The 22484-nt window shown below is 45.2% G+C and overlaps 1 protein-coding gene across 1 annotated transcript in view; it reads right to left on the bottom strand.

Moving 5' to 3' along the window:
* vstm2b (V-set and transmembrane domain containing 2B) overlaps window positions 1-3467 on the bottom strand; it is a 28591-nt gene extending 25124 nt beyond the window's left edge. Inside the window, exons 1-3 of the mRNA XM_030725149.1 lie at window positions 2887-3467; window positions 2330-2517; window positions 1562-1591 (exon numbers count right to left, since the gene is read on the bottom strand). Coding sequence (XP_030581009.1) covers window positions 1562-1591; window positions 2330-2517; window positions 2887-2992 — 324 coding nt within the window. The 5' untranslated portion in view covers window positions 2993-3467. The remainder of the gene's footprint in view (window positions 1-1561; window positions 1592-2329; window positions 2518-2886) is intronic.
* Window positions 3468-22484: the final 19017 nt, after the last annotated feature.

Here is a 22484-nt window from a genome sequence, read left to right as displayed (position 1 = left end):
GGTGGGAGGGCGCCGGCAGGGATGCTCGCCCAGGGCGCCAAACAGGCTAGGACCGCCACTGATTGCAGCAAAAGGTGGCGCTACAAAGTATTAACGCAAGGGGACCGAATAATATTGCACGCCCCACTTTTCAGTTTTTTATTTGTTAAAAAAGTTTGACACATCCAATAAATTTCATTCCACTTCACGATTGTGTCCCACTTGTTGTTGATTCTTCACAAAAAATTAAAATTTTATATCTTTATGTTTGAAGCCTGAAATGTGGCAAAAGGTTGAAAAGTTCAAGGGGGCCGAATACTTCCGCAAGGCACTGTAACTGATCCTCCTCCATGTTTCACAGTAGGTACAATGTTCTTTTATTTGGATACTTCATTTTTGCATCTGTGAACATAGATTAAAATTTGCCAAACAAACTCCGGTTTTGTCTCATCTGTCCAAAGGACGTTCTCCCAGAAGCTTTGTTGTTTGTCAATTTGCATTTTGGCAACTTCCAGTCTTGCTTTTTTTTTATGATTTCTCTTTCAGCAGTGGTGTCCTCCTCGGTCATCTTCCATTAAGTCCACTTTGGCTCAAACAGTGATGGATGGTGCGATCTGACACTGATGTCCTTGACCTTGGAGTTCACCTCTCTGTTGTTCTGGGCTCTCTGGTTATCATTCGTTTTATCGGTCTCTTCAATTTGTCATCAGTTTTCTTCTTGCAGCCACGTCCAGGGAGGTTGGCCACAGTCTTGTGGACCTTAAACTTCTGAATAATACATGCAACTGTAGTCACAGGAAAATCAAGGTGCTTGGAAATGGTCTCGTAGCCTTTACCTTTAACATGCTTGTCAAAAAATAAATAAAAAGCAGACTAACTGATTACATGTTGGTGATGTTATTAGAGGTCCCACCTTAGTTTAACACGTCCCTGTGGTCAACTTATTTTCAGTCTGTTCTAGGAGTACCATCATTTTTGTCCAGGCCAGTTTCATTAGTTTGTTTCTTTTAAAATAATTCTTTTGAACCAAAATTCAAAAGCAATATCTTTTATATTTTTTATTATTACTTTTGTCAGTTTCAAGTTATTTTAGTGACCATTCTGGGTTATTCTTTCTGTAAAAACAACTTTATCTACATCTGTATCAGCTTCATTAGGGTAGCTTCATGTTTTGGGACTGGAGGCGGTAGCACAGACATCAAAACCCCCCAAATCATGATCCTGCATCAACTGCTCAACAGTTCAACACACAAGTTCTTATAAAGCCTCAGTTATCTCTAATGAGGGCATGTGTTACTAGCTCCTATATAACATTTTATCCAACATAAGCTCCCATTGCTTGTTTAGCATTTTAAATGTCTGAAAACATTATAAGAAGAAAAGCATGGAATGCTGTTTTAAAAGAAAAAAAGGTTATAAATGTGCACAAGAAGGAATTTTTGAATGTTTTTGTTGCCACAGATCAAACTTTCATTTGCCAGAAATAATTAATTGCTTGTTTCCCGTTACAGAGGAAAAGCAGTGAGAATATCATATAACAAATGCCCATGTAACAATTTCAGACAGTAAAGTGGGTACTTACACTTATTTTTGTGGCTTCTCTTGAACCATCCTAAAAAAGAGATATGTTTATCAGTTTTGAAAATGTCACCCAGGGTCAAATATTTTCAATGAAAGATGCACATTTTGGTGACAACACAAGATTTCCATTCTTTACTTCGAGAAAGAAAGAAAATGACCTGAGCAAAATGGCATGGTTATGTACATTTCTCAGAGATGCCATTGATAATGTCTCTCACTGTCCCTCATGTGCCTTTTCCTCTGCTCTCTTTACCACTGCTACATGTTTTTGATGTGCTTATCCTGCAGACAGTAGGCTGCAGATGTGATTGTCCACACCTCCTCAGAAGGCTGAAAGACCATTTTGTCATGATGAAGGGGAAATGAGTTCCCATTGTGCCCTCAGTCTGTCATGATGGCTTGAAGCATCACACCTCAGAGGAATGATATGGTGCTGATAACCAACAAGTGCCCTAAGTCAGAGCGATTTGTAGTGCACACTAAAAATGATTCAAAAACTGCTGCTTATGGCTATCAAAATGTCATAAAAGTGTTCCAGCTGAAGGACAGAGATACTGTCTAGGTCAGATTTCAGCAGTATTCTCAAATACAGATCAGTGTAAATGTTTGAAAAATGGACAAATTGATTTTTGGCAGTTTTACAACAGCAAAGAAGGTATGTACACTATAACATCTGATGTGCAGGACAACAGAAACTGCTTAAAAGATGTAGTGTACTGTAGATGATGCAGTGCAGAGATGAACACATTTGTGTGAGTGCTCTCTGTACCTTGTTTCTGTTAGCCGGAGCACTGATCTGCAGCTCATGAGGCAGTTCTTTAGACATATCCTCCTTGAGGTACCACCACTGGATCTCCAAAGACATGGGTGCTGAGCTGACAGCTTTAAAGGCGCAGGGCATCTCAACATCCTCTCCCTCCCCCACACTCACATCTTTAGGGACTTCAGTAAATGCAGCTTTGGTGTATGAGGGTGGGACAGGAAAACAGACAGGACAGCAGTTTAGCAAGTTTTTAATGAGTGTATGAAACATCAGCCCTCTAACAGCTTCTCTGTCATTTGGCCTTTCATCTGTCGCTATTTAAAGCTCATCTCCTTCATACACTGCCAGTTTTATTATGATATGCTAAAATCTGCCTCAGCTTTATTTAATGGAAAACACTTTTCACGTTTTGTAATGTTCTTTATCTATTCATGTTATGAAAGAAGGATAAACTGCGCAGGCTTAGTTTCAGCATTAGCAGGGGATGTTTCGCACAAGTAACACTTAATTGAAATGTCACAGTCTATTTCCGATGTACATTTACTTTACGTCACTTCACTTACCATTTGCCCAAATCATAAAGGGTGAATTGATAATGAAATAATAAAGGATGCTGTAGAGTCCCGTTTTTTCCATGTCACAGTCACGTCTTGTCACACTCACGGGCATTAGACGGTCATTTGAACCTGGACGTGATGTTACCCGCCTGCTCAGATAACTCCAAATATGGGCAAAGAAGAACCCCAATTCAGACGCAGCAGCTGCATCAGCAACATGTAGGATCCGGAGCGAAGGCTGAGCATCATTAAACCTCCATTTCAGCACAGAAACCAAAATCAGTCTAAATAATGAATTTTAATCCCTGAGAAGAGAGGCGACTCATTTATTCCCAGCTGATTGTCATCTGAGAAAACCAACTTCCCGATCAGCCGTAGAGACTTGCTCTTCGTCTGTACACTACTTCCCTGACGAAGGAAGGCTCTCCCGGGCTCCGCTCCATCACATCTCCCGTGCGTGTGTGTCAAAGAGAGGAAGCAACTAAAGCAGCCAGCGACTTCTCCCTGATGCTGACTAACAGCGATTACTGCTGAAAAGAGCAGCCGTTTGTCCCCGTCCCTCCTCCGTCCGCTGTCACGGACCTGAAGCCCTCCCGCTGCTGTGCGCGCTGCGCAGAGGCGCCAGCAGCGGGCACCCTTCTCTCTCTCACTGCTTCCCCGCCGAACGCGGTGCCTTCAAACTGCTTCAGGGCTCCAAATATAAATACTGTTCTTCTTTTACTTATTAAAACTCGCATGCATACCGAGTTAGTGTGTAAGCTGAGCTGGATTAAAATTGACGGGATCACACAGAGTTATCAGGAAATGAATGAAAATGTAACTCTACGCAAATGTCATTTTTCAATGTTGTGTTATTTTAATAAAAATCTAAATAAAACAGTACTATTTATTTTCAAGTATTCACATGCTTTCTGCCATCCAATGTAAAATGATAATGAAAAAAAGTGGCTTCACGTTTCATTGTCAAAGTTAGTCAATTAACATATTCAAAAGTTGAAAAATTAAATGGCAGCATGAACAACATGATCTGATTTTCCATTTTTTGCAGAGTGGAGTTTAAACAAAGTAAATAAGGTGAATGAAAAGAAACAGTGCATTATGTGAACCCCCCAGCAGACTAGGCCTATTGCAGCATAACTACGGGAGGGTTCAGGGTCATTTGATCCAGCCCTAACTATAAGCTTGATCAAAAAGGAAAGTTTTAAGCCTAATCTTAAAAATAGAGAGGGTGTCTGTCTCCCGAATCCAAGCTGGAAGTTGGTTCCACAGAAGAGGGGCCTGAAAGCTGAAGGCTCTGCCTCCCATTCTACTCTTAAGTATCCTAGGAACCACAAGTAAGCCAGCAGTCTGAGAGCGAAGTGCTCTGTTGGGGTGATATGGTACTATGAGGTCTTTGAGATAAGATGGGGCCTGATTATTCAAGACCTTGTAGGTGAGGATAGGATTTTAAATTCTATTCTAGATTTAACAGGGAGCCAATGAAGAGAAGCCAATATGGGAGAAATCTGCTCTCTCTTTCTAGTCCCTGTCAGTACTCTAGCTGCAGCATTTTGGATCAGCTGAAGGCTTTTCAGGGAGCTTTTAGGACAGCCTGATAATAATGAATTACAATAGTCCAGCCTAGAAGTAATAAATGCATGAATTAATTTTTCAGCATCACTCTGAGAAAGGATGTTTCTAATTTTAGAAATATTGCGCAAATGCAAAAAAGCGGTCCTACATATTGGTTTAATATGTGCATTGAAGGACATATCCTGGTCAAAAATGACTCCAAGATTTCTCAGTGTTACTGGAGGCCAAAGTAATGCCATCCAGAGTAAGTATCTGGTTTGACACCATGTTTCTAAGATTTGTGGGGCCGAACTTCAGTTTTATCTGAATTTAGAAGCAGGAAATTAGAGGTCATCCAGGCCTTTATGTCTTTAAGACATTCCTGCAGTTTAACTTATTAACTAATACTCCTGGTTGGCCTCTTTGTTTATACACTTACGCCTTCTTAATTTTGTATAGCTATCTGAATTCCATTCATAGTTATCATTTGCTTATATTTAATTCATTGTTTCAATTTATTCCTGCCTGCCCTGCATTCCCCATGTCTTGTACCGCTGTGTTTGCTGTTCTTATGTTTTAGTTATTTCCCAGTCGTCTGGCAACTCTTGCCTACCGCTGTGTCTCAACCCTTCCCTCAATTCTGTGCAACACTCTTCCTTCTTCAACATATACCATTTAATCCTCGCCTCTGCCTTTACCTCACTTCCTCTTCTTGATTTTGAAAGTCATCCTACACACTACCACCCAGTGCTGCCTAGCTACATTCTCGTGACATTACCTTGCAGTCTCCCATCTCTTTGAGATTTGCACCTTTTTGCATAAGATGTCATCCACCTGTGTTCACATTTCTCCACTCTGATACGTCTCCTTCACCAAAGAAGCAAAAACACAAAGGAAAGAGACAACGCTAAAGGCATCTTAATAAAATGTCATCCTTTTCCTCCTCACCTCAAGCATCAGTCCTGAACTGAAGTCAGGGCTCTAAAACAAAAATGTGCATAAACAGGTTTATTTATTCTCAGTATTGTTAAAATTACTTATTGTCAGCAGATTAGAAATGCAACCTTCCTGTCAGAAACCTGACAATTATGTGGCTAAGCTACAACAGCTGCTTATAAACTATCATTAACTAATGTTAGAATTGAGTGTCCTAAAAAAATTAATAAATAAAAATCACACTTTCCCTCTCATAAACATTTTTATTATAATCTCACATCATATGAGAATTGATTCACTAAATGTCAGTCCAACAATGTTACACCCACTTCAAAGAAAGTTTAACTAATGACAGCTAACAGTGGCTAACAGAGACAAAAACAGCAGCGCTTAGTGACAGAAAAGTTCAGGATATCCCATATCACTGTCATCAGTCAGAAGTGAGAATTGAGCTTCACTGACTCCTCGACTTGTAACAGATTCCTTTCAAAGTTTTACAGCCTCCTCCAGAGGAAAAAGACAAGCACACTTCTCACCCAGCATATCGACAGCTGAGGGAAACACTGCACTGACGGTCTACCCAGCAAAAAACTATGGGGCAGATCCAGTGCTGCTGCTTAGCGCATTCACTACAGACGAAAGGCAGCCAGAGTTCTTGAGGTGACTCGGGGGGTGAAAACAGAAAATACCGCCAAGTTTATAACATGCTGTGCCTGTGTTGCCTCATTTGCAACAAAACTTGCTGTTGCTAGAGTATAATCCGAGGTGTCACCACCAACACAAAGCATGCAAGCTTCAAGGAGTCAGATCCTGTAAAGTCAGAGGCCCACCAGAGAAAAATCACTGCTTTAAAATATCAGTACTGCCATTATTAACCAAACTTCAACTGAACAAGAGAGGGCAACAAGTGTGTCAGCAGGTTGCCAGGGTACTCTCCAGACAGAGCAAGCCATTTACAGATGCTGAGGTTTTAAGGAGTGCATGTTTTGGAGGACAGATCTATGGACAGGATGATTGTGTCTGTTAAACAGATACCTCTGTCTACTAAAACTCTTGTTTGCTATGTTCATGTTTTGGAAGAGGATGTCGAGCGACTTGTAATTGATGAGATCAAAGAAGATACCTACTGGTATTCCACCAACAATACTGACATTTCTCAAATGTATGTTTTCATCAGTTATTTTGACGGCAAAAATTTCAAAGAGGAGCTGCTAGCCTTGATTCCACTGGAGGGAATTACCACTGGCACCATTATCTTTGGTAAGCTGGAGGAGCTATTTTAAAAGTATGGATTGTCATTTGAAAAAAATCAACCTGGTTGTCACAGATGGTGCTCCTGCCGTGATTGGCGAAAACAGGACTAGCAAGCAGAATTAAGACTGTCACTCCCAGCACTAACACACTTCATTATCTTATTGACCAAAATTAAGTGGAGATCTTAAAGCGGTTATGGACAAATCAATGAAAATAATTATCTTCTTCAGGGGGAATTCAAGCACACAGCACTGTTTTTTTGAAAATTTCTGCAGGAATCTGAAATTTCTCATGATGACCTCTTACTACACAATGACACGTGCTGGCTCAGTAAGGGCTGGAGCGTTTCGTTGAACCCAGGGACCAAGTTGTGGGTTTTTTAATACAAAGTCAATCAAAAGCGGCAGCTGATCACCTGCACACCATGCAAGACAGAGAATACATGTGCAACTTTGCATTTTTAACTGACATATTTTCCCATTTGAACACACTAAATGTACAACTACTGGGGAAAGAACGTGGTGGATATGGTGGAAGTTCAGTCCTGATAATTTTTTCAGCTTTATTTACGACTCTCTGGACTCTCCACCAGGCCCTTGTAGGCTTGTGTGAGGCGGCAGCAGCTCAGCCCAGCCCTCCTGAGCAGTCTGATGAAGTGCAGCCGCTTCTGGACGTTTTTTCACAGTGGCTGCCGTGTTTTTGCTGACCAGCTCAGATCAGATGACGATCAGATCATGAAGGCCGAGGAAGTTGTGGCTGTCCACTCTCACTACTTTAGTGCCCCTGATGGTGATCAATCGAAGAGACTCTTTCTCTTTGATTGATCTTTCTGAGTTAACTTCAATAGTTATTTCTTCCACGCCATCAATGTTTCTATTAGACCCCATTCCTATAACTGCTCAAAGAAGTCCTAGCATTATTTAATGCCTCAATCTTAAATATGATCAGTCTATTAATGGGATGGTTTAGTTACTGCCACAGGTGGCAGTAACTAAACATGCTGTGTACCTCCATTGTTGAAGCTGCTGCACAGAGCTGCGGCTGCAAGGAGGTTGGTGCCTGTTGTGGTGGTAATCCCTGAACTAGATGGTGAAGGGAGCCATCAAGCTGAAGGAGAAGTCCTATCAGGTGTGGTTAGCCTATGGGCCTTTGGAGGCAGCTGATGATTACTGGCAGGCTTGGGCAGTGCGTGAAGCAAAAATTCAGGTGTTGGAGGTGTTGGAGGTGGGGCCATGAAAAAAGACTTTCGCACTACCTTGAAGTGATCCTGGGAAACCGTCAGGCAACTCAGGTGGTACCTATCTTCGAGAATGGGGAGCGGAGGGTGTACTCCATATACTGGAGAATCACACTCCTCCTCGGGAAGGTCTATGCTGGAAAGGAGAGTTCATCCATTAGTCAAACCTCAGATTCAAGAAGAACAATGCAGGTTTTTGTCCTGGTCACAGAACGCTGCACCAGCTCTTTATCCTCTCAAGGATATTTGAGTGTGTGGGAGTTTGGCCATCCAGTCTACAGTACATGTGTTTTGTGAATTTGGAGAAGGCATTCAGCCGTGTCCTTCAGAATATCCTGTTGGGATATTGGGAGTATGGGGTGTCTGGCCTGTTGTTACAGGCCATTCAGTCCCTGTAGAGAGCTGGGTTTGCATTGCCGGCATTAAGTCAGACTTGTTTCCAGCGAGTGTTGGACTCAACCTGTCATGTCCTGGGCCGTTGGCCCAGCGTTTTGTGTTAGTTTATTTCCTGAGTGTGTCCTCCCAGTAGGTTGATGTCTTGTGTTTCCTAGTGTTGTGATATGTCTGCGTCTCTGTCCTGAGTCTGTGCCTGTTGTTTAGTCAGTATGTTCCTTGGTTTGTCACTTCCTGTTTATTTTGACAGTCTGGTTTTCCTGTGCTTTGTGTTCAGCTTTGCTTCCCCTGTGTAATTAGTTTCATTTGCCTCACCTGTTGTTCCCTGCTGTTTCCTCTTGCCCTGATTACCCAGTGTGTATTTAAGCCCTCAGTTTCCATGTGTTCCTTGTCGCGTCGTTGATGTTGTGTGCCCGTGTGTTCCCTGTGTTTGACCGTCGTCTCCCTTCCAAGATTTTTGTATTTGTTTTTCCCCTGCTTAAATAAATCCCTTTTAAGTTACGCTGACTTCTGGAGTCCTTCGTGTCAGCCATTCCTCGCCTGTTTCCTCCCCGGCCATGACAGAACGACGCGACCAGACTATGGACCCCGCGGATACCAGGAGCCCCTCCGAACAAGAGGAAGTGATTTTGGAGCTCATAGATCTCTCCAGGAACATCATTCATGCCACTGATGAACCCCGTCAGATTATTCAGGCAATTTTCTGCTGCAGACTTTTTTCTTCCTCCACTTGGCTCCTCACCCATCCTGACACTGCCTCCCTTGCCCATTCCATAATCATGCTCCGGAAAAACTTACAAGCTAAACTGTATAATATTGGTCGCCCTGTCCAGGGCAAAGACACAACCTTTTTCCTCCAAGCCATCACTAATTCACCTCTCCTGCAGCCGGTCATCTCACCTCCGTCGTCTCCTCCGCACCACTGCAGCTCAGCACCACAGGCGCTGCCTCGCTTTCCGGATCCGCCGTCATCCCTTCAACTCACCTCTCCCACCTCGTCATTTTCATCCTTTCACCCACAGCCCACCGCCTCCCCAGACCTCTCTTGGCTGCCAGATGATGTGGAGATTATTGATTCACCTCTGCTGGTGGACATCCTGGATGCTGAGAATCGTGCTTCCCACTCCAACAGAACGCGAAGGAAGCAGCGCTCCCGGCGTCGCCGTGCTCCTCCCCAGCCACTCTCGCCTCAGTCAGCTGTAGCGCCTGCTCAGTCGCAGTCTTCCCAGTCAGCTGTAGCTCCAGCTCCCCCTCAGTCGCAGTCTTCCCAGTCAGCTGTAGCTCCAGCTCCCCCTCAGTCGCAGTGTTCCAAGTCAGCTGTAGCTCCAGCTCCCCCTCTCAGTCAGTTCCCTCAGCCCCTGTCTTAGTTCCTTCGGTTTTGGTCCCAGTTCCCTCAGCTCCTGCTCCTTCTGTAGCTCCAGTAGTGTCAGCTCCCTCTCAGGCCCCAGTGTCAGCTAGCTCTCGGTCTGTTTCCACGCAGCCAGATCTCCCTAGCTCTCGGTCTGTTTCCACGCAGCCAGATCTCCCTAGCTCTCGGTCTGTTTCCACGCAGCCAGATCTCCCTAGCTCTCGGTCTGTTTCCACGCAGCCAGATCTCCCTAGCTCTCGGTCTGTTTCCACGCAGCCAGATCTCCCTAGCTCTCGGTCTGCTTCCACGCAGCCAGATCTCCCTAGCTCGCGGTCTGCTTCCACGCAGCCAGATCTCCCTAGCTCGCGGTCTGTTTCCACGCAGCCAGATCTCCCTAGCTCGCGGTCTGTTTCCACGCAGCCAGATCTCCCTAGCTCGCGGTCTGTTTCCACGCAGCCAGATCTCCCTAGCTCGCGGTCTGTTTCCACGCAGCCAGATCTCCCTAGCTCGCGGTCTGTTTCCACGCAGCCAGATCTCCCTAGCTCGCGGTCTGTTTCCACGCAGCCAGATCTCCCTAGCTCGCGGTCTGTTTCCACGCAGCCAGATCTCCCTAGCTCGCGGCCTGCTTCCACGCAGCCAGTCGTCTCCCGGCCTGCTTCCACGCAGCCAGTCGTCTCCCGGCCTGCTTCCACGCAGCCAGTCGTCTCCCGGCCTGCTTCCACGCAGCCAGTCGTCTCCCGGCCTGCTTCCACGCAGCCAGTCGTCTCCCGGCCTGCTTCCACGCAGCCAGTCGTCTCCCGGCCTGCTTCCACGCAGCCAGTCGTCTCCCGGCCTGCTTCCACGCAGTCCCCTGCACCTCGGCTATTCCCCGAGCAGCCCCTGCTGCTCAATAAAGCAGCAGTGTGCCCTGTTCCGCGGTCCCAGCCTACGCATCCGGTGCCTCACTATGTAGGCCCCGTTCAGCCCATGGGCTCAGCTCAGTCCGAGCCGATGGGGGTCTCCGCTCAGTCCGAGCCAGGGGGTCCCGCTCAGTCCGAGCGCTCCGCGCCAGAGGGTCCCGCTCAGTCCGAGCCGATGGGGGTCTCCGCTCAGTCCGAGCCAGGGGGTCCCGCTCAGTCCGAGCGCTCCGCGCCAGAGGGTTCCGCTCAGTCCGAGCCGATGGGGGTCTCCGCTCAGTCCGAGCCCGGGGGTCCCGCTCAGTCCGAGCACTCCGCGCCTGGGGGTCCCGCTCAGTCCGAGCCGATGGGGGTCTCCGCTCAGTCCGAGCGCTCCGCGCCAGAGGGTCCCGCTCAGTCCGAGCGCTCCGCGCACGAGGGTCCCGCTCAGTCCGAGCCGATGGGGGTCTCCGCTCAGTCCGAGCGCTCCGAGCCAGGGGATCCCGCTCAGTCCGAGCCGGTGGGGGTCTCTGCTCAGTCCGAGCGCTCCACGTCACCCGAGGGTTCCCCACCAGAGCCCGGGGTCGCCCTTCTCCGCCGCCGCATGCCCCGCGGTCGGCCTCCAGTGTCTGCTCCCCGTCGCCGCCGCCGCATGCCCCGCGGTCGGCCTCCAGTGACCCCTCCTCGTCGCCGCCGCCGCTGGGAGCGCGGTCGGCCTCCAGAGACCCCTCCTCGTCGACGCCGCATGCCGCGCGGTCGGCCTCCAGTGTCTTCTCCTCGTCTCCGCCGCCGCCGCTGGAAGCACGGTCAGCCTCCGGTGCCTGCTCCCCGTCGCCGCCGCCGCTGGGAGCGCGGTCGGCCTCCAGTGACTCCTCCTCGTCGTCGCCGCCGCCGCTGGGTGCGCGGTCGGCCTCCAGTGACTCCTCCTCGTCGTCGCCGCTGGGAGCGCGGTCGGCCTCCAGTGACTCCCCCTCGTCGTCGCCGCCGCCGCTGGGAGCGCGGTCGGCCTCCAGTGATTCCTTCTCGTCCTCGCCGCCGCCGCCGCTGGGAGCGCGGTCGGCCTCCCTCGTTGGGACTTTGCTTTGTGGCCCCTTGGCCTCTGCGGCCTCCTGAACTGTGTGTTTTTTGTTTTGGATTTCCCACTGACTCCCCTGAACTGTGGACTGTTTTTTCCCCTGCTGTTTTTGTTTTGTCATAGCTCCTGGACTGTTCCTTGTTTCGACCCCCTGTTTTGGACATTGGAGCTCTCCGGCCTTGTGCCGTCGCTTTTTGTTTCATCCGGTTGTTTTTTTTGTTTTCTCATCCCCGTGTTTTTGCTCTGGTTTTTGGACTGTATTCAGCTTGTGCCATTGCTTTTCTTTGTTCGGTTCCTTATGCTTATTGTTTTTTGCCCTTGTGCTCTACCCTTGCTCCAGTGCTTCCTTGTGTTTTTGGGTTTGTTCCTGACTTTGTTTGCTCCCTGTCTGTTTTTGTTTCGGGCCCTCCTTCCTGGTCCCCCGCCTCCCGCCCTGGTCTGGTTTTGTTTCTTGTTTTGGCCGTCGGGAGCCGGCCTTTGAGGGGGGGGTACTGTCATGTCCTGGGCCGTTGGCCCAGCGTTTTGTGTTAGTTTATTTCCTGAGTGTGTCCTCCCAGTAGGTTGATGTCTTGTGTTTCCTAGTGTTGTGATATGTCTGCGTCTCTGTCCTGAGTCTGTGCCTGTTGTTTAGTCAGTATGTTCCTTGGTTTGTCACTTCCTGTTTATTTTGACAGTCTGGTTTTCCTGTGCTTTGTGTTCAGCTTTGCTTCCCCTGTGTAATTAGTTTCATTTGCCTCACCTGTTGTTCCCTGCTGTTTCCTCTTGCCCTGATTACCCAGTGTGTATTTAAGCCCTCAGTTTCCATGTGTTCCTTGTCGCGTCGTTGATGTTGTGTGCCCGTGTGTTCCCTGTGTTTGACCGTCGTCTCCCTTCCAAGATTTTTGTATTTGTTTTTCCCCTGCTTAAATAAATCCCTTTTAAGTTACGCTGACTTCTGGAGTCCTTCGTGTCAGCCATTCCTCGCCTGTTTCCTCCCCGGCCATGACACAACCAGGGCTGCCTTTTGTCACTCATTCTGTTCATATTTTTTATGGACAGAATTTCTAGGTGTAGCCAAGTGGTAGAAGGCTTCCACCTTGGTGGCCTCAGAATCTCAGCTCTGCTTTTTGGGAATGATGTGGTCTTGTTGGCGTCATCAATTGGTGGCCTCCACCTCTCATGTGAGTGGTTTGCAGATGAGTGTGAAGTGGTGGGTATGAGAAATAGTCCCTCTAAGTCTGATGCCATGGTCCTTGGAGGGCCATGGAGGGCCAACTTTGGGTCAGGGATGAGTGGTGGAGTTTAAGTATTTCTGGGGCTTGGTCACAAGTGAGGGGAGTGGGAGATTGACAGATGGATTGGGGTTGTGGCTGCAATGATGCAGAAGCCATACTGATCCATCAAGGAGAAAAGAGTGCTGAGCATAAAAGCAAAGCTCTCAATTTACTGATTGATCCATGTCCTTAACCTCACCTGTGGTCACATGCTTTGGGTAGAGACCAAAAGAACAAGCTTGCCGATACAAGTTGCAGAAATTAGTTTCCTTTGAAGGGTGGCTGGCCTTTCCCTTAGAGATAGGGTGAATAGTGGATTCATTCAAGAGGAGCTCAGAGTAGAGCTGTGGGGCATGTGACTAGGATGTCTCCTGGGTGCCTCTTGGGTGAGATGTTCTAGGCATGAGGTGGTCATTCTGCTTAGGCTATTGTCCCTGGAACCCAGCCCTGGATAAGAGGAAGAAAATGGATGGATTCACTAAGGGTGTTCTCACACTTGGTGACTCACACCATCCCCGGGCATGTTTGACCCCAAACACCAGTTTGGCTAGTGTCATCCCTGTCCGGGCCCAGAGGTGAGCCCAGGCTTGGTTCAGTTGAACTCGGGCACAGTATGCATGCAGTGTGATGGAACACCAGTACTTCTTCATATGTAACTGCCTCAACAAAAAACAAATCTATAATGGCTGTGAAAGGACAGTGTGTCACCACTCCACAGAATGCATAAATGCATAAGAAATGCTGGGAGATACTAAAGTGTACTTGGGCACTGATGATTCAGGGCAGTGTGAGTGCAGAACTGCAAGTGAGCAAGAAGGAGGAAAACCATGCTTGGGCATTGCACAAGCAACCATGTCTAGTGAGAGTATGTCCTAGGTCAGGGAACAGAAATACAAAGTGGAAGATAGAGGCTTGAGTTGGGAAGGAGAAAGCGATTAGGTGCAGGATTGACTGATGAATAGTGCTGCCAGTCTGGTGGAGTGTTAAGATTTAAAGTTGAGTGCTGATTTCCTACAAACCTGACTCCACTCCACTGAAGTAAGACACACAAAACAAAAGGGAGAAAGAGAGAAAAGGCAGAGGGGAGTTGCTGCCAGCTAAGAGGGAGTGGAAGCATGACTATATGCTGCTGATCATGGATCCAACTAAACATAACTTCTGTGTTTTTTGGTGGTAACTCTTAATCTTTAAAAAGGAAGTATTTGACTTTAAATGCTGCATTAAGCATTTTACTTGGCTGTGACAACAACATGGAAGAAGCAAAGCAGTTATGAAAGTAACAAGGGAATGACTGAATATAGATTTAGCCAAAAATAGATATGAATGTGCAGTTTATTTAGTTTGAGCCAAACTCCCCTCAAAGTGCTTCCATTTAGGGATGACGATGCTGTTCTTAATAGCTGACAGGCACATAAACCCGCTGCTCTCTGCAGATAGCTGGAGCCTGTTGTCATGGGTTTCACCATAAACACACACACACACACACACACACACACACACACACACACACACACACACACACACACACACACACACACACATCTGGGAATATTTTAGGTGAGTGTTTTGACATGAGTCTGCTCCACATCTTCTGGGAACAGGAAGCTTTTTCCTGTCTAGGCTTTTAAAACCATTTGCCACCTTTACTTATTTGTCAGCATTTTAAAAACATCTTTCAGTGAACCCAGCGGAAGAAGAAGGAAGCAAAACATGATGAGTGGTATCCATTGAATAAGCTGGCAAACAGGCTTACTAAACCTGAAAACACAAGTGTACTTTGTCAGAGTCTGCAGTCCCTGATATACACCATAGAAAGTGCTATTTAAAAAACAAAAACAAAAAATGGTTTCTGTTTAGCTGGGGGACTTAACATGTAAAGTTTGTTGTCTTGATTGATTCAATAGGGCTCACATCAACAGAGGCTATGGTCAAAAACATCTGTGTGTGTATATTCATGGTGTAAATGGTGTAAATGTCAAAGTTGTATTTGCAGTACTCAGCATCTAGGTAGCACTACTGAAAAAGAGTGAGCATAAAGGGAGCAGTGTTTTTCAAGTGGCAGTACACAACAAACTGCTTCTGTGCAGTTTTGTCACACAATGTGTTTTGGTAGCTAAATGTACAGTTGCTACATTTTCCCAGGAGAGAAAAAACATTAATATGTGACACTCTTAATGTGTGGATCTGATGCTTATGGCCTGTTCTTGTGCTACCATGAACAGAGCCACTGTGCTGTTCTTTAAGCTGGCCTTTTCTAGCCACTGGTAGGATATGGTACATGGTAAATGGACTGGTGCTTATATGGGCCATTCTGCCGAAGTGGTTCAAATTGCATTTCCATACTTATAAACACATTTTAAAAAAACAATTAAATATTTGGACCCTTGATATTTATTAATATCATGTTGTGATCTATTTAATCCCAAAGCATTAGTTCAGATAGTACAAAATTATATAAATATATATTGCATGTTCTCATCGTGTGCTCCAGTTTCCTCCCACAGTCCAAAGAGAGTGGGGTTAGGTTAACTGGTGATTCTAATTTGCCCATAGGTGTGAATGTGAGTGTGAGTGGTTGTCTTTCTCACTGTGTTAGCCCTGCAACAGACTGGTGACCTGTACAGGGTGTACCCTGACTCGCGCCTTATGACAGCTGGGATAGGCTCCAGCCCTGCTGGTCGTTTTTAGCCTAGAGATGCTGAGTTATGTTAAAATTGTCACTACCAAAATAGTCACGAGCATAATGGCAAAGTTATGGGTGTGACCTGATGGTTTTGGTAGTGACAAAAGTGGATGTCAATTATTTTTATACATAAGAATGAATTTAAACATAGAAATAAAACATAGAAATATTTCTTGCATCTATTTCCATTCATCCATCCATCCAAGTGGAAGACACTTATCCTTTTCAGGGTTGTGGGGGGACTGGAGCCAATCCCAGCTGCCATAGGGTGAGAGACAGGGTGTGAGATGTTAGTAAGCAGGGCATACATGGAATGCCATAACCAAGTGGTTGGCATAGTATACAACTTTTTATGAAGTGCTGTGTTAGTTTTACACCAAATGCAACACCACTCAAACCTTCCAAAAAGTTCAACTTTTGTCTCCCAGTCCACAGAATATTTTTCCAAAAGTCTTGGGATCATCGATATTTTTTGGCAAACGAGAGATATAGGCTTACAAGCTGTGACACATACTGTAATTTTGGTATTTAATTGCTCATAAGGTGTCCTTGATTGTCTTGAATGGCACCTAAAAATTAAAACGTATTATTATTTTATCCATCCATCCATCCATCCATCCATTTTCCTCTTCTTATTCGTGGCCGGGTCTCGGGGGCAGCAGCCTAAGCAGAGAAACCCAGGCCCCCCTCCACCTCCTCCACTAAAGGTGGATATGATATGGGGAGGTGGAACCACCTATTCTGTGGGACGTATTTAAAGCAGTCATGAGGAGGAATGTTACTGCATGTACAGCCCATTAAAAAAGAAGAAAAAACTGATACAGGAAAGGTTGAGATGATTACAATTAAAATTAAAGTAGCTACAAAGAGAACATAAAGATAACACAGACTTGACAAATGAACAAGAAATTAAAACAGTCAAAAATGAAAAACAAAATGAAATCACTGTGGACAAAGTATTGAAATTATCAGTGGGGCGCCCATCTGCCATGACCGGTTGGGGAGTGAGGGGAGTGAGACAGGACAAAAGACACACTGGAGTTCCCTAGTTGCCGAAGTACAGAATGGCAGCAAGTCAAGAATTACATATACACTATACAGACAAAAGTACTGGACCAGCTGCACATTACACATACGGGAGCTCTTTAGCCATCTAAGTCCATGTCATGAAGCTCCCAGCACAGTTTTTGTGCTGATGTTAATTCCAGAGGTTTGGAACTCTGCAGTCAGTGAGACAGTAGAGCACTGATGATTTGTACTCATTATACACTATATGCATATGACAGCATCATTGTTATGGCAGTTGTTGTTCTGACAGCAAGGATTAATAGAGACTTCATCTTTTGGTAATCCAAATAAAATCCAGGAGATACTCTCTTTAAAAATAATTGTACTTAAAACTGCCTGACAAAATACCTCCAGTGCAGAAAGTCCTTCCTGCTGTTATAGCTTTGTTCCATTCCACTTTGTTTATTCCACTGAGTCTAACTTTAGAATTTTTTCAGGTGTCATGGCCACCATAATGACCAGGCTCAGCTGCAGTGGTGATCAGCATTTAACAAAAAAGAATCAGTCACACTGTCAGGCTGCCAAAGCTGTGCTCAGCTTCTCCATCTGAAGAGACAGGAGCAAATCTCAGTGTAACAACCTTAGGCTAAAACCTCCACCTTGCCAAAGTGAGAGGGTCTGCTCATCATTGACTTGTATCTCCAGCTTCTGAAAGGCTTGTGAGTCAGGAGGGGAAAACCATTTATAACAATCGAACTTTTAAAAGTGAGAACCACTCAGTGTTGCTGAGTGAATTTGTAGTCAAAATGTCAAAGAAAGCAACGAAAGGAAAAGATTATGTAAAACACGGTTTTCTGGATTAAGGTTCACCTCTGTGAATGTGTTTAATTTACAACCATCACTCTAAGACATTTGCCTTTAAGAAGAAGTCCAGCAGCATTAACTCAGCTTTTCATCATGCATGCGTAGTTTTCTTGGCAAGAGTTGGTATTGCAGGCTACTTAGTCAATTGATTTGCAAAATGCATCTGCAATTTGCTGGTCTATAATTACTTCTGGTACATTATTGATTCACTGTCACTTTGTATGCTTCCCTTAGCTGAATCAAGTCACCCTCTATCAAGAGTTAAATGTAAGGATGCCTCTACAGTCTAAGCCAAAAAAAAAGAAAAAACATCTACGCAACGATACTTTTCATTGAAGCTACACTAGACAAAAAAAAAGAAAAAATAGACTGACCCACACATGCAGCTCTACCCTCTGTATTATAAGCCCCAGCCACCAGATAAGTATGTAAATATGCACATATGTGAAAAAGTAGTTGCCCCTTTACATTCCTTTATGCTCACACATTTCAGATCATTAAACTTTTTTTATTTTAATATTAAACTAACTTTTAAATTTTTAAAATTTATTAGGAGAAAAAAATCTATGCAAATCTGCACTTTTTCCAAGGTGAAATGATTGTACAGTATCATTAATTACTGTAAAAACAAGAATTGAGTGCACAGGTTTGCACCCACGACAATGCCCAGCCTCTTGTGGTGAGAGTATGAAGGCAGTTTCTGGAGGATGGAGGAATTGACACCATTGACTCGTCCCCACGCTCGCCTGACCTAAATCCAGTAGAACACCTCTGGGACATTATGTTTCCATCCATGCGATGCTGCCAGGTTGCTCCTCAGACTGTCCAGGAGCTCGGTGATGCCTTGCTCCAGATTTAGGAGGAGATCCCCCAGGACACCATCTGTCATCTCATTAGGAGCATTTCCTCATGATGTCAGACAGGCATACAAGCATGTGGGGTCCATACAAACTGCTGAGTACCATTTTGAGTTGCTGCAATGAAATTTCAACAAAATGGACTAGCATGGTGCATCATTTTTCCACTTTTGATTTAATATCAAATGATGTGGCCTCCTTTCATTTCTAACACAATACCCAGTCCATATTAGTATAGATATGCAGCATGATTTTTTTCCCATTGAGAGATGGGTGAGAGAGGTGTGTTTCAAAAGTGTTTCTTTAATTTTTCTGGAGCAGCGTACATACAGACTGATAGATACATATATTCACTTAAATCTTTTAATAAGTGGTGCTGAAGGTTCTACGGTGTCTTTTAACTTGACAAAGCCAAGGCATTTAACTTCTTGTTAGTGATAATGACTGACTTTAACTGGTAATTTTTTTGCCAGTTTAAAAAAAGTAATTGAAAGCCCAAAATGTCGATGATGAGTGTAGGTAAACTTTTGACAGGACCCATATATCACTGCAGGAGTTGTCCTACTTGATCCCTGTCCAAAACCTTCAGCTTTAAGGGCATCAAAGGAGTAAAAACTTTCCTTTTTGATGAAGCTTATGTTAAGGCTGGATCAGGAGAAATGCACCCTCCTGTAGTTATACTGCAACAGCCCTAGGCTGCTGGGGGCTTCCCATGATGCACTGAGTCTTTCTTCTTTACCCCCCACTTTTCACTCTCTATATTTATACACCACTCTGCATTCAATTATTAGTTCTTATTCATCTCTGGCTCTCTTCCACAGCATGTCTTTTGTCCTGTCTTCCTCCCCTCACCCACAACCGGCCATGGTAGGTAGCTGCCCCTACCTGAGTCAGATGTTTCCTAATGTTAAAGGGCAGGTCTTCCTTCCCAATCATAGGGGATTACTCATAGGGGATTGTCTAATTGTTGGGTATTCTCTGTAATATTATAGGGTTTTTACCTTACGATATAGAGTGCCTTGAGGTAATTGTTGTTGTGATTTGGCGCTATATAAATAAAACTGGATTGATACTTGAATAGTCCAACAGTAAGTGTCTTCAGAACAACTGCAAGCCAACATTCCCTGTCATTTTCAGTCTGAAGTTAACAAACCTTTATTCTGAAAAAAGAATAAAAGAATACAGTAGTAATACACATGTCATGAAAGTCTCCTCAAGATTTAATGGTTTAGTCCTGTCTGCAGTTCCTTAAAAATGTTCATATTTCTGGGAAACGTATGTGAGTGTAATCCTTTTCAGCAGATGTAAAATTAACTGCTTTAAATCTTTATGATTTGAAATATTTAAAATTATAGAATTGATTGAGTGATTTAAATCCTCCATTGTGCAGACAGTAGTTGACCATATGGCATGTTGTTTTCTTTCTCTGACCAACAGTTCTGCACTTTTCTGTCCTTCCTCCCTGGACTTAATCGTCTTTAGAAATCTGCAAAAACAGTGAAGAGGCATGGATTAGGAGCTGTTATAGTTCTTTTCCACTTCCGTGAGCAGAGGCAGTCGGAGATTTGCTGGCAGGAAACCACACTGACTGAATGGGGTCATAATGATGGGCAACAGGTAGTTGCTGATGGTGAGTCAGCCGAATGACATAGAACAGCCTTCCAGAACCTGCAGGGGAGGGAGTGAATACTGACAAGGCACAAAGCGCTGCCTCCCACATTTTAGCTGGCTGTAAATGAAGCTGATCAGTGCTGTTTGATTTGATCCAGTTTAACTAATTAAATGTAACCATCACAGACACGTGGGGAATAGTTTGTAAACTGAGAAATTTCGTTGTTTTCTCAGTTTGTGTCTTCAGCTTGGATTAAGTCCGAGGTGTATAATTCTTCTCTTCAGCAGGGCATCATCTGGTGTCATGGTCACCTGGCCTCCCTGGCCAACTTGCCAATTTCTCTTGCTCTCTCTTTCTCTATCTCTCTCAGTGTATCTGCTTGGGTGTTTCAGGGGAAGAGCTCACCTGGCTTCCCGCCCCTTTGGTGTCAACACCTGTGAGGCATTACTGATTATACACCTGATTGCAGTTGGACTCTTTATGACTCTGCTACTTAAGATGGAGGCTTTTCCTCATTCAATGCTGGATTGTTGCACTGCATGTTTTACCTAAGAGTCAGGTTTTCAAATGAATCAAAACTCTTTCTGGGTTTTTGATTAATTAATAAGCTGGTGTAGAAGATTGCTGCTCTTCCTCTTCAACCTGCACTTCAAGGATTCTGACACTGTATGGTTCTGGGGTGTTGATTTATTTAAACTAACATTCATCCTGCTCTAACCAGTTTTCTGTTAGGCAAAATAAATCAATATGTTCATCAATAATTCAATCATTTGGATGACAGGAAGAGAGAATCTGCAGAGAGGCATGAAAGACTGCAACTCTGCTTTCTGGTCTCAACTCTGGATATCCACTTTTTTGTGGGGTTTCAGTGGTGGCGCTAAGGATTTTTTCCCATGAGTCCATTTTTTTCTCAGTGGATTCATGTTTTTTCCAAGGCAAACGGATCTCAAAAGCATAACCAGAGAATTGTCATATTCATATGCAACACTGGGCTGTGCATATTGGAGATTTTCTGGCTGTGTCCAAGGTAAACTGAAGAAGATGCCTTGAAAACAAAGCTGTTTTGAAATAAAGCAATGAAAGAAATACAGGGGTCTAATGAATTATTTTATAAACTGCTCAAAAAAATAAAGGGAACACTCAAATAACACATCCTAGATCTGAATGAAATATTCTCATTGAATACTTTGTTCTCTACAAAGTTGAATGTGCTGACATCAAAATCACACAAAAATGATCAATGGAAATCAAATTTATTGACCAATGGAGGCCTGGATTTGGAGTCACACACAAAATGAAAGTGGAAAAACACACTACAGGCTGATCCAACTTTGATGTAATGTCCTTAAAACAAGTCAAAATGAGGCTCAGTATTGTGTGTGGCCTCCATGTGCCTGTATGACCTCCCTACAACACCTGAGCATGCTCCTGATGGGGTGGCGGATGGTCTCCTGAGTGATCTCCCTCCAGACCTGGACTAAAGCATCCGCCAACTCCTGGACAGTCTGTGGTGCAACGTGATGTTGGTGGATGGAGCAAGACATCACCTCCAATCTCATTGTACATCCTGTATAATGACAATAAAGGTATTCTATTCTATTCTATTCTACATGATGTCCCAGATGTGCTCAATAAGATTCAGGTCTGGGGAACGGGCGGGCCAGTCCATAGTTTCAATGCCTTCATCTTGCAGGAACTGCTGACACACTCCAGCCACATGAGGTCTAGCATTGTCCTGCACTAGGAGGAACCCAGGGCCAACCCCACCAGCATATGGTCTCACAAGGGGTCTGAGGATCTCATCTCGGTACCTAATGGCAGTCATGCTACCTCTGGCGAGCACATGGAGGGCTGTGCGGCCCTCCAGAGAAATGCCACCCCACACCATTACTGACCCACTGCCAAACCAGTCATGCTGAAGGATGTTGCAGGCAGCAGATCGCTCTCCATGGCGTCTCCAGACTCTGTCACGTCTGTCACATGTGCTCAGTGTGAACCTGCTTTCATCTGTGAAGAGCACAGGGCGCCAGTGGTGAATTTGCCAATCCTGGTGTTCTCTGGTAAATGCCAAGCGTCCTGCACGGTCTTGGGCTGTGAGCACAACCCCCATCTGTGGACATCGGGCCCTCATACGATCCTCATGGAGTCAGTTTCTAACTGTTTGTGCAGACACATGCACATTTGTGGCCTGCTGGAGGTCATTTAGCAGGGCTCTGGCAGTGCTCCTCCTGTTCCTCCTTGCACAAAGGCAGAGGTAGCGGTCCTGCTGCTGGGTTGTTGCCCTCCTACGGCCTCCACGTCTCCTGGTGTACTGGCCTGTCTCCTGGTAGCGCCTCCAACCTCTGGACACTGCGCTGACAGACACAGCAAACCTTCTTGCCACAGCTCGCATTGATGTGCCATCCTGGATGAGCTGCACTACCTGAGCCACTTGTGTGGGTTGTAGAGTCTGTCTCTTGCTACCACGAGTGTGAAAGCACCACCAACATTCAAAAGTGACCAAAACATCAGCCAGAAAGCACAGGTACTGAGAAGTGGTCTGTGGTCCCCACCTGCAGAACCACTCCTTTATTGAGTGTGTCTTGCTATTTGCCAATAATTTCCACCTGTTGACTATTCCATTTGCACAACAGCATGTGAAATTGATTGTCAATCAGT

The sequence above is a fragment of the Archocentrus centrarchus genome, unplaced genomic scaffold, assembly GCF_007364275.1.
Source record: "Archocentrus centrarchus isolate MPI-CPG fArcCen1 unplaced genomic scaffold, fArcCen1 scaffold_48_ctg1, whole genome shotgun sequence".
Taxonomy (NCBI): domain Eukaryota; kingdom Metazoa; phylum Chordata; class Actinopteri; order Cichliformes; family Cichlidae; genus Archocentrus; species Archocentrus centrarchus.
This window is presented reverse-complemented; position numbering and strand designations above follow the sequence as displayed.